We start from the raw sequence: 12,301 nt of genomic DNA, 5'->3' as shown, positions 1-12,301 counted from the left end.
CAGATTGAAAAAACATTCTTAGTACATGACGTACCACTAAGATCCGTACTTCCTGTGTCGCCGAGCCAAAAACATCGGTTTTAAAAGCTTCAAGTAAAACATCGAAGCTCCCGGTGCAAAATTCAGTGAATTTTCTTTCACTCTAAGTTTCTCAAATCTAAACACTGTCCGCTTCCTTCGCTTAAAATACACTTTGGATTTTAAAACATTCATACCACTCATAAAAAATAATGGAAGTTACAAATACTGATAAAAATGCAAACCGGGGCACTTACGGAATGCAATAAATGCATTTTACACATATAGCACAGTCCATTAAAAATACAAGGCAAAATAAAACGAGATGACAGATCTGCAACTACATTACTCCCGACCAAAGACCGTTGTTTCACTATACAAGAAATTAACAGAATATTAAAACCAAAATATTCCCTTGGAGTGTAAACGGATTTTGAATGCTGAATGCTATGACGTGCTTTCCTAGTGGCGTACGGACTAGTTCAAAATATGCTCCTGATGAGCATTACCAGACCACATAGCGCCAGATTGAAAAAGTACACAATGCTAAAAAAAAAAAAAAACAAGGACAGTTCTATATGTCTTGTTCTATTGGGCTGATCGACGAAATTCAAATTGCGTTTTTCATGTCTTGACAGCGCGACTTAAGATATGTATTAGATTTATGTATAGCATTGTTCAAATATAGGTACTTTGACACAAAATCGAATTTTTCTGAAATGATATGCCAATGTTTTTTCCGTATTTCCATTCTACGACTCAAATTATGCCAAACTGCTAAGTTTTGTAAAAATAGCACGAGTAGTTTTTAAAAAATTAGCTCTCAAAAGTTTAGCTCCTTAATGTTAATTCAATTTGGTATGTATCAATAATATCTATTTTTTATGAAACGTATTTCATTCCTTTCTGCACAGTTCGAAATTTAGGTTTATTCCAAATAAAATTTACCCATTTTTTATGATTTATTTTTAAAATTTGTATATTTAAATAAATTTTATAAATTGTTCGGAAAAATTAGAAAAAGTAGATGTATTTCTAAGCATACCTGCAAAAATTAGAGCTTTTTTATTCAAAATTTCCTAAGATATGCGTGAATTTATATACTGGCGCGTTTTGAAATTTGGTATATTTGTTGAAAACGATAATAACGAAAATGTGGTTTACGAACTTTTTTAAAATTATTTGAAAGTAGCAACGATGGGACTTTTTTCCCGCTCATCCACAATGTAAAAAGGTAAGAACGATGTGAATTTTTTTCCGCTCCTGCACAATGGAAGGGAAAGAAAAATAGGTTGCCATTAAGAAGAAGAAAATTAAGAAGTTCGCCAAGTGAATTATTCTTGGCTCAAACTGTAAAAAATATGCCAAGTTAAATTTTTGAATTTCTCCGTAACTTTCGCAAGAAATTTTACAAATTAGGCATAATTTGAGTCGCAGAATCGAAATATGGAAAAAACAAATGTCATGTTATTTCAGAAAAAGGTCACATTTTGTGTCAAAATACCTATATTAGAACAAAGCTATATACATATCTAATATTTATCCTACGTTGCGCTTTCGAGACATGGAAAGCACAATTTGAATTTCGTCAATCGGCCCAGTAGAACGGGAGATAGAACTGTACCCCCCTTTTTTTTGCTGCAGTGTACGTGTATAAAAGTTTCGGCAGAACTGTTGCTCTTCTTTAGAAGTGATTAACGAAATTCCTCTCCGTTCGTAACAGTAGTTTCCTTATTTAACACTGGTTTCAGCAGAAGGAGAGTTTCGTTTCTCAAAGATTAAACAATTAACAGTCTTGAAGAAAAAACTTAACATTTTAATTAAAATTCTAGAAATATAGAAAGGGAGAAATGTAAAATGCTCAAAGCAAGAGGTTATTCAAAGGAAAAGGTAATGATTTTACTGGAAATAATGTAACAAATAAAAAAAAATAATCTAAAGTCGGAACAAATCTTTTGGGGTCAATAATAATATTTATTATCTGTAAAATCTTCGGATTTTCAGATATTTCTTCATTTTCATTTTAGAGAAAAATCTTTGAGTCAGAGCTTTAAGAACGACATGGAAATTCAATTCCAGTGCATGACTTTCTGAAATTTCCTTTACAAACCCAGTGTCAGAACATAGGCGTATTAGATATATTATTCTCTGTTGGTTTACCACAAGCATGTGTTTTCGTGCATGTTCGAAATGCTAATTCGCATATCAAGGAGTTTTAGTGTGACACACGTTTATAAAAACACACATAAACTGGGATGAATCAAAAGAGAATGTAGTACGGAATCTTTGTTTGTGAATAGAAAAGTTCGTATTTACTGGAAAGAAGAGCGATAATATTGACAAAAAAGCCAAAATTTGAGTTTATGATGTTAAGTATACAAGGTGCGGTCATTAGATTTCCTTATTTCGCACTCATATAAGTTTATAGATCTTTATAGATAAAAAGCCAAAATTTGAGTTTATGATGTTAAGTATACAAGGTGCGGTCACTAGATTTCCTTATTTCGCACTCATATAAGTTTATAGATCTTTATAGATAAAAAGCCAAAATTTGAGTTTATGATGTTAAGTATACAAGGTGCGGTCACTAGATTTCCTTATTTCGCACTCATATAAGTTTATAGATCTTAATACTTGTATAAGTTTATAGAGGATTGTTTCAAATTTGTAAAAATGAGAATGAACATTCGTCAATTTATTGCGAATAAGTGCACTTTTATAATGTTTTTATAGTAGCAAACAGAAAGTTGAATCAATAGCACAAGCCTGCGACAGTTGTGTTTTTTATTTTTGATAATTGATTCTTATGTGTTTATCAGCGGTGGATTCGAAAATGATCTTCATTCTTTGCCATCATTTCAGGGATTTCCGCAAATAGCAAATTTCAAAATATTTAAAAAGTCAAAAAATTACAAAAATGTGAAGTTTAAAACAGACAATACGTTTTCTTATAATTTATTCCTTTTTTTTGCAGTATGATAAGCATTCTTATAACAAAACAGTTGAGGGGTCTGATGGGGGAGAAGGTTCATTGACCCTTTCCGTTTTCTAATGAAGATTGCTAAGCCTAGTTTTTTACTTCATTGCATTTTTCATTTACTTCCGTTAATTGTTTTTTAATTTTTAAAACGTATATTGGGCTCGTATTCCTTAGGGAATTTGTAAGATATTTTCAGTCGAAGATGAAGAGACGGTGGGAGTGTTGCCTCTTCATTGCTGAGCGCATGCTTGGAACCGATACCTTGGCAATGCTCTTAAAATAATATCGATGCTCTTAAAACGTCAAGGAGTTTCCTTTGTTCCATACATTTTTCTTGTTTCTTCTGTGAATGGCATAGAAGAAACAGTGAAAACCATTTATTAAAAAAAAAAAAAAAAAAGATTGGCCAAAAAGAGATTTATTAGAACCTGGAACAACAGTGCTCCGAAAAGCTCTCAAAGATTCGAATAAAGTTATCCTTCCACCTCTTCATATCAATCAGTAATTTGTCAAACCCTAACCAAAAGAAGGTTAAATACATCTGTGACAAATTTGCAGCCTTATCAAGCACTAAACTAAAAGGGGTACAAACACTCTCTTTTAGTTTGGTGGTTGATCCTGGTACTGACATTAGGACACTTCTCAAAGAGGGTAATTTTAAGAAACGAATGAATGTTGTGGAAAACGAAGATTGGGGTGCCTTTTAAGATGTAATAACCAAGTTTGTGGGCAATATAAAAGATCCAAACTTTAAGTAAATCATTGAGTACTGCTGAATTACGGAAATTTAGGCTTTTCCATGAGCTAAAACGTTCACTTTCTAAATTTACATTTGGAATATTTTTCTGAAATTCTGGTTCCATTAGGTAGGGGTCTTCAACCCGTGACCCTTGGCCCGCTGAAGATATTTTAGTGGCTCCACATTTGAATTTAAAAAAATTATTAAAAAATTTTTAAGAAATTTTGATTTCAAGAAAAATTACCTTATCAGCTTATTGTCGTAAAAAATCGTTTTTTTCCTCTTATTCTTGATATTTAAAACATTTTATAAAAATTTTATTGATGTCTGTTATTATTTCGGATAAAAGTTTCGGAAAATGACGAATTTTTCAAAAACTTCACTTTAGCTTATGTAATATGTGTTCCATCTGAACTTCAGTTAGAATTTATAGATTTGCAGTGTGACTCTGCAGTAAAATGCAAGTTTCTTGAAAATCCTGCATTAACTAATTTTTATGCGAAATACGTGACGGAAAGCAAGTATCCAAGAATTCGTAAACATGCAGTCTTCATGTCTTCTATCTTTGGCAGTGCCTACATATATGAACAGTGTTTTAGTAAAATGAAAATCCTAAAATCAATGACAAGAACACGGCTGACAGCAGACATTTGGAGGAAACGTTTACGAATTGCAACAACACGGATTAAACCGGATATTTAAGCTTTCATCAAGCAAAAACAATGTCAAATTTCACATTGAAACCAAGTAACTACCATCTCCCGCCAGTAATGCAAATTTTTAAAAAATTTTTTTATTGTAAATGCATTTTGTAATATCGTTCTGTACAGTCATCTGTATACTTTTTTTTCATAGTTAAAAAAAGTTGCAAAGCATTTTAATTCGATTTCTGACTTTTGGATTGACTTTTTGGAATCAATGTATACATATACAAATCTGTAACACTATCTCTTCGCTTAGAATCAATTGTAGTCTTGCAAAAGAAGTCCCTTTTTTATATAAATTTTCCGACTACACTATTTTTTTGACAGACACTTGGCTCGCGGATCTTTGTGAATTTATTGATGTGGCTCTCGGGCGTGAAAGGTTGAAGACCCCCTACATTAGTGTGATAAGTGAAAGATTTCATCAAGATATCAAAGAAACGAAAAGGAAGTGTCAAGGAAAATAAACTACGAGTACATCGATGATGGCTGACTACTGCTGTATGTTCATCGAGATAAACCCCATCAAGAAAATAAACGGAAAAGCGCGAATCTGAGCACAGAAACGTCGACACATGAAATAAGATTGTGTATTTCTGGTGCATTGTATTAGCTAAAAAAGAATAAATTCTAGTTAATGAAAGCGTTTTAAGTTTATCACATTTTCGCAAATTTTTGACGTTTTGTAATAATGCTATGTTTTGTAATATGCTAATGTTTTGTAATAGTTTTAAATAATGCTGAACATATGTGACTGTACGAAATCAGAATCTGTTATTTTAGAGTCGAAAAATTGTTTCAAAGTTGTGATTTACGAACATGACTCAACCTAAATGTTGCCGGCTTGTGTAATCCGTCACGGTTTCTCTAATCCCTCTCAGGATTAATGGAGAACAAATTGACGGCACTGCATGTTAGACACTCTTCTTTAGTTCCGTATACTCTGTCGTTAAGAAAAAAATAAGCGAATTAAGATATGTAGTAACCACAAAATCAGTCGTATTCTTCCAATCTATTATTGAGGGGACTTCTAAGTCCGCCACCTGACTTTAAATATTATAAACGAAGGTTATGTAGCTTCAGGGATGTTTGAAACATAAAACTTTTATATACATTAGCAGTTTAGATCTTTATCGTTCTTTGAAACTAGGCATATGCAGTTTGGACATCTTATTTATCAATGCCCTAATTTGAAGAAATAAAAGATTTAAAATGGAAATCATAAATTCAAATGACTTCATAATTTAATCTGAATTTATGATGGAGTTGTATTTCCTTGTCTTTATGGCTTTAAGTTAAATGTTGCTCATGCAGGCGATGTGAAAATGATCTAGAGAAGAAAGGTGAATTAAGTAATGTATTCTATTTATTATTTTGAACAGGATGCCAGGACGAAGCATCAGTTTGTGGTGCACACTTACACTAGTCCCACCTTCTGCGACCATTGCGGATCCCTCCTTTACGGAATCATTCATCAGGGATACAAATGCAAGGGTAAGATTTTATACTGAATTACAGTTGCAGTGGCATATGAATATTATGTTGTAAATTTTAGTCCTCATTTTAGACATTAACAGATTGCCGATGCATATGAAAAATCCAGTGCATTAGTAATGGTTTCAGTATTAACTATCATATTCAATTGTAAATGCATGAAGTTTTTTAGAAATGACTATTTTTATATTGAAACAGAAAGAAATTTTACGTAAGTTGCAGATATGCCACTGCAAATAGAATATCCTTAATGTATTTTTGAAATGAATATTTCTCTTTTTACATATGTTTTAAATAACGTCAGTTATTACAATCATTAATAATTAGTTTTTATTGAAAACATAGTTTAATTTTGTAAATTTCCTAGTGCCGAGTGAACTATTGGTTGTTAAAGCAATTTACCTTCTTATACTAAAACAGTATAAGAAGCAAATAATGTGGTACTTAAAAACGACTCTCAGAATTTTATGAAAAAGTCAGACGAAGTAATCCTGACATATAGCTTACTGCTAGTGATTTCATTTAGATCAATTAAAAATTAGCAAATTTCCCCAACAAAGTTCGCCGCCCACCTTTGGATTCGGTGTCTAGTTTTAAATAATGCTGAACATATGTGACTGTACGAAATCAGAATCTGTTATTTTAGAGTAGGTACTGCAGTGCCATTTCACTTCACTCGGCTTGCCTTATAACCACCGTAACGGCAGCTGCGGAAATTGGCCGAGTTCCCTAATTATTTTTTCCCACTTCATTTCCGTTCAGCATGTTCATGAAAAGCGCAAGAATGAAAGCTGACTTAAATTACAATTTCAATGAGGTGAAAAATGAGATGGAAACAAGTTATTAGTACGTGCGGTACCAAAAGCTGGTAGTTAAGAAGGAGATATATAATACTCAGAGATTTAAATCTGCATGATATTCTTGATCGAAATTGGGATGAGGATAGACAAAGCTGTTCTTTTACCACAGTTCTCAATTTCTTTTCATAACGACAATACTAGATCTGGAAGTTATAGCTAGGATGCTAGGATAAACAAAAGCAACTAAAATCTACGTTAAATACATTTTAGCAATAAGTACTATAATTTTTCTTGTTTCATTAAATTTAGTAAAATTGATCTTTAAAATAATCGTAAAGAGCATAATAGACATTGGAAGTTAAAGGCGTATGAACGTTTTCACAAGGTGTCAATATGATGCCATCACTTTAATTTTAGATTTATTATCAGATACTAATAAAAATTTTTAATTGATCTATTCCACTTAATATAAGCAATAATTTCATTCCTGAAAGGCACGTTATAGTATCACATAGGTTGTTAATGCGGGCAAATCATATGTCTAAGATTATTTAATTATGTATATAATATTTATAATCATATATATTTAACCATACTAATATTATACTTTGAGAAATTATTTCTATCATAAAAGTTATGCAGTATTTCTTTATTTGCTCGAGTTCCCGAAAGATTTACTAACTAATACTAACTAACATATACTATGTTAAACTTTTTAAGTAAAAGGTTTTTATGTCATTATCCAGAGCCAGCAAATGGTGAGGCATTTGTCTCAGGTGAACAGCTAAAAAAGGCACCAAATTAAATGCAAAATTAAATACATCAAAATGTAAATTATGATAGTTAACTTTCAGTTTAAAACGCATCGAAAAGCGCTATTTTAAAATATTATAAAAACAATAAAAAGGTCATTACTTTGAGCACTTGAATACTAGCGTTTTCCCATTAGTCAACAAACCAAATGAAATCAAAAGCTTATAAGACTAGCTAAATTAAGTTACTTTTGTTGGCTAATATTTACCTGAACTGTAAAACGAGTATTCGCTAAGTTCAACTGTATCAGGAACAATACGTAGGAAGGGTGTACATCCTTTTATTCAGCTCAAGAAAAGTTTACAGTCGGCACTCCCGGTGTTTACAGGTCCAGACCAATACTTTTGGCGGCAACTCAAAATAAGAATATAAAATTAAAACTAAGCCTATGTAAAATAATCAGCCAGAGATATTTAGACAGATATATGTTAACGTGTATTTGGCATTTGGTCCTATTACCAACGTAGACTAACCAGCAATTAATATGCACGGCAGTAAAATAGCAAGCTTAAATAAAAGAGAAACAACGTGGTCGAAAGGCAGAACACGCTTTGTCTGAAGTCACTCAGACACCAGTTTAAATAGTATAGCCTACTTCACATAGCGCGCGAGACTGAAATTTCGTTGTGGTTAGGAAGCAAACGCTAAAAACAAAAGCAATAGGAAAGGCTCTTCAAAATAAAATTAACTGTTAAATAAATTCCCACAAACTTAATAAATTATTAACGATGCATTATTAAAATCGAGACCAAAAATCATTATCACATATTTTAGCTCCTTATATCTTTTATATTTACATAAATGTTTCAAATTTATGTAAGACATCAAATGATATAGCATTGCAAATGAGCTGAAATTAATAGCTTCTTTAAGTAAATAAATGTAAAAAGCCTAACAACGAAAACTTTTAATTGTACAAAAAGTTACACGTTTAATACACCGACTAACCTAATATTGAACCCTAAAGAATGCGTTGAGTGCAAAAAAGTTTCATTGTTTTATAATGTGCAACTTGAACTAGTGTCCTTCAGAAAGTTCTCTACAAAAAACCCCTTACGCAAGTAGCTCTTGTATGCTTTGCCGCAGTGTATTAAATGCACAAGTAGATCCATTATCACTTTTATGCAAAATATGTTCTTGAGAAATAGGAAAATTTAGCTAAGATGAGAGAAATGAAAAATGGGGGAAATTTAGCTAAAGATGAGAGAAATGGAAAAGAAAGTTTAATGCATAAGATTCAAAAGAATCAATTGCTAAAAACTCATAAACTTAGCACGTGAATATCCAAACGGTATAAATCCTCTAGGTATTCCATCAGAAATATTTAGTTTTCAAAATTATGCTATTAAAATTATGCTAAAGTTACACGTTTAATACACCGACTAACCTAATATTGAACCCTAAAGAATGCGTTGAGTGCAAAAAAGTTTCATTGTTTTATAATGTGCAACTTGAACTAGTGTCCTTCAGAAAGTTCTCTACAAAAAACCCCTTAGGCAAGTAGCTCTTGTATGCTTTGCCGCAGTGTATTAAATGCACAAGTAGATCCATTATCACTTTTATGCTTGTATGCTTTGCCGCAGTGTATTAAATGCACAAGTAGATCCATTATCACTTTTATAACTCCACTAAAGTATGAGCGGTTCTTTAAAAAAAAGATTGCGGAATGTAGTTTAATTCGATTACATATGAATTCGGAAGTAGTATTAAGTATATTTTTTATATTGGCAGCTTTTAGTGAAAGATACTTCAGCAAACCCAAAATAAAAATACAAAAATTTTATGCGAAATGTTCCTTGCTTAAAGCAAAACTTTCAAATATCACTGTTTTATTTATAGAAAATAAATAATCAAATAGATTACGGAAATTATTTTTGTTAATTTTACTTCTTTAAAAGCAAGAAAAATTAAATTGCAAACAAAAGCTTGAATATTAGTGCAATACTTTGTATATTAATTGTAGTGTTATTTATGTTTTTTCAATGTAATTTTATTATTTATTAAAAAGGTACTATTTAATGTGTTCATTTAAAGGTTATAAAATTATTACATGTTATTTTCTGAATACATTAAGTTACAATTAAAACTGATTATTATACTAAAATCACAGCATAGTTCTTATAATCTTTATTAATGTAGAAATTAAACTAGAAGTATACAGATACTGTTGATTTAATTATGTATAGGGCGCGTATTTATCTTTGTGTCTCAGATGAAAAAATAACTAGGCACGGCACTTGTCGTTTAAGATTTCTAATTTATGAAAACTTTTAAAATAGCTTTCATTTTAGTTACATGTTCTTGTTATAGAAATGTTAAAATATTTGATTTTAAAATTTACATTCAGTATTTAGCTCGTTTTATAAATTAGTTTCACAATCAATGAATGGGTATTCATTTCTTCTTGCATAATTTATTTTAAGTCAAAAGCATATGTCTATTATAGAAACCATATTTTTGCTGAAAATACAGGGTGTCCATCAAGAGCATCTAAAACTCTGTACAGCAAGATTCCTCATCTGAAATACATAAAAAAAGTTCAGAAAACTGTACCTGTATGTACTACAGTTTTCATAATAAATGCGAAGGAAATATATGACATCACATCTGGTGCAAGAAAAAGGCTTCACTGGAAACATCAACAGCGGTATTTGCATAAGTTTACATAGGAAGGTATCCAAGATGTCCACCGCGCATATCGAAACATGCATGCGTGCACCGTACAATGACGTCAAGTCATCGTTTGATTCGTATTTTGAAAGCTGCATCTAATAACTACTTTGCATAATGATAATATATTCCTTTCGTGAATTTTGAGACATGTACTCAACGTAATGATAATGTTTTACAAACTGCTGGGGAGCATGTCCGTTGCTATTCATCACGCTGTTCTCCCGATGCTGTTTTGTTGACAGAGTGATAAATACCGAAAGCGTACACCCGACACGTAATCTCCACAATGTTATTGGAAAAATGCAAGGCGGGCTTATGCTAGTACAGAAGATACAATACTTTGGCGGGTGGAATAAGCTCCAGAGCTGAGCACACGCGCACCAGTCAGGAAGCTGAATGCGTGTAGCAGTACTATGCATATGCTGTTACAATCAGAGGTATACCGTTTTGAGATGCAACCGTGCAATATCTACACCCAGATGACTATCGGCGATGCACTGAGTTTTGTGAATGGCTTTTCCAACAACCTGAAGCAGATAATGTTTTCATTGCAGGTATTTTGTGGACGAATGAAGTCTGCATCACACATGATAAGGTTTTCAACAGTCACAACAGCCATATATGGTCAGAATCCAATTCTCATGCAATCCGCCCGCAGAGATATAAGATGGTCTGCAAATTTGTGGACCGGCATAGTAGGCAATCGCATAATTGGGTCACATCTGCTATCTGAACGGCACATGGGCCAATCATAATTGGTTAGTTTGTTTGTTTGTGGGAAGCAGCCCACCCACCGCACCACAAGTAGCCCCAGTAACTTAATTAAGCGTTCCATTTACAGGTACAAAAGCACATCCACACAGCACGCACACTAAATTATTAGAATCCTCACTATTGATCGATTATTATTGATATTATTCGTAAACTTTCTTCATAGACTTGTTGCCTTGCCAAAATATGATATGAACTCCACGTCGAAAGTTCCATTTATGACAAAATATTTATTTATATCTTTTAAAAGTGGGAAGATCTCCCTGAAGTGTTTATCATCTCCAGTTTAATTGCAACAGCCTCACAGTTTTGAAGATATAATTTTTTAGAGTTAGTAGAAAGATGGCCATGATCTGTTAAAAGTTGATTTAAATCTATGTCACGATATACTTGTCTTTTTTATTTTTTACAGTGGCATATAGTTTTTTATTTTTGTTCAATTTCCATTTTCCTTTCCATAATTTGTAGGTATAATTTTTCATAAGTATTGCGGTCTTCCTCTTCTATCTATGCATCTTAATGATTTCAGTGGCATTTTGTGTAATAGGCTCTCTGGCCAATGCGTCAACCCTGTCACTTTCAATAAAATATACATCTACGTTTACTCAGTTCAGATTAATTGCATGCCTCCCAGGATTTCGAAATAATTTTCTTTTATATCTAATATCAGTTCGTTCGTCTGGTTCAGGTAAGATAGTGTCATAAAATTAATAAACTATCTGTATATTTAGATTCAGACGGTTGCGTTACGTTGAGGATATCTATTTTTCTTCGTGCACTGTTTCGAAGCAGCTTTTCAAGACCCGATAATTCGCATCTTTGGTCTCCGATATCTTTTGGCTTTCATGCGCTTCGACAGCCGGGAATGAGCTGGACTGGTGTTACATCATATTGGTTTGCTAAAGTTGGCAAAATTGATATTAAGGATTTTGAACTTCGTGCAGAAATAGTTAGTGCAACATGCAACTGCATTCTTTCCTTCAGAGTCTGATTGATTTTGAAAACTCACAAGGAGATGGCTGATTCTATTGAGACTTATCGAGGGGGGATATTTGTAACGAAGTTCTACTGTGAGTCGTCACCGAATTGCTTTTATATACTATAGTTTTATTATTAAGTGAGGGTAATTTTATTTTACCTTAATTAATTCGCAGAAATGACATTTAAAATTTTAACTGAGGAAAAATGGATTGTGCTTAAGTGATTTTAAAAATGTACATATATAAAAAATATAATTCGGTTAATTATAAAGTCATGGAAAAGGATTTCTAACGTGCAAGCTAAGTATTGGAATGCTATGCCTCAGAAA

General features: G+C 32.3%; 1 protein-coding gene across 1 annotated transcript in view; it reads left to right on the top strand.

Moving 5' to 3' along the window:
• The window catches only part of Pkc53E (Protein C kinase 53E), a 154,695-nt gene that overhangs the window by 82,854 nt on the left and 59,540 nt on the right, over positions 1–12,301 (top strand). Inside the window, exon 4 of the mRNA XM_035349877.2 lies at positions 5,824–5,935. Coding sequence (XP_035205768.1) covers positions 5,824–5,935 — 112 coding nt within the window. The remainder of the gene's footprint in view (positions 1–5,823; positions 5,936–12,301) is intronic.

The sequence above is a fragment of the Stegodyphus dumicola genome, chromosome 3 (assembly GCF_044657685.1).
Source record: "Stegodyphus dumicola isolate Sdum_Otavi_A_Nest chromosome 3, ASM4465768v1".
Classification (NCBI taxonomy): Eukaryota; Metazoa; Arthropoda; class Arachnida; order Araneae; family Eresidae; genus Stegodyphus; species Stegodyphus dumicola.
The sequence above is the reverse complement of the archived record's forward strand: the minus strand, read 5'-3'. Positions and strand labels throughout refer to the sequence as shown.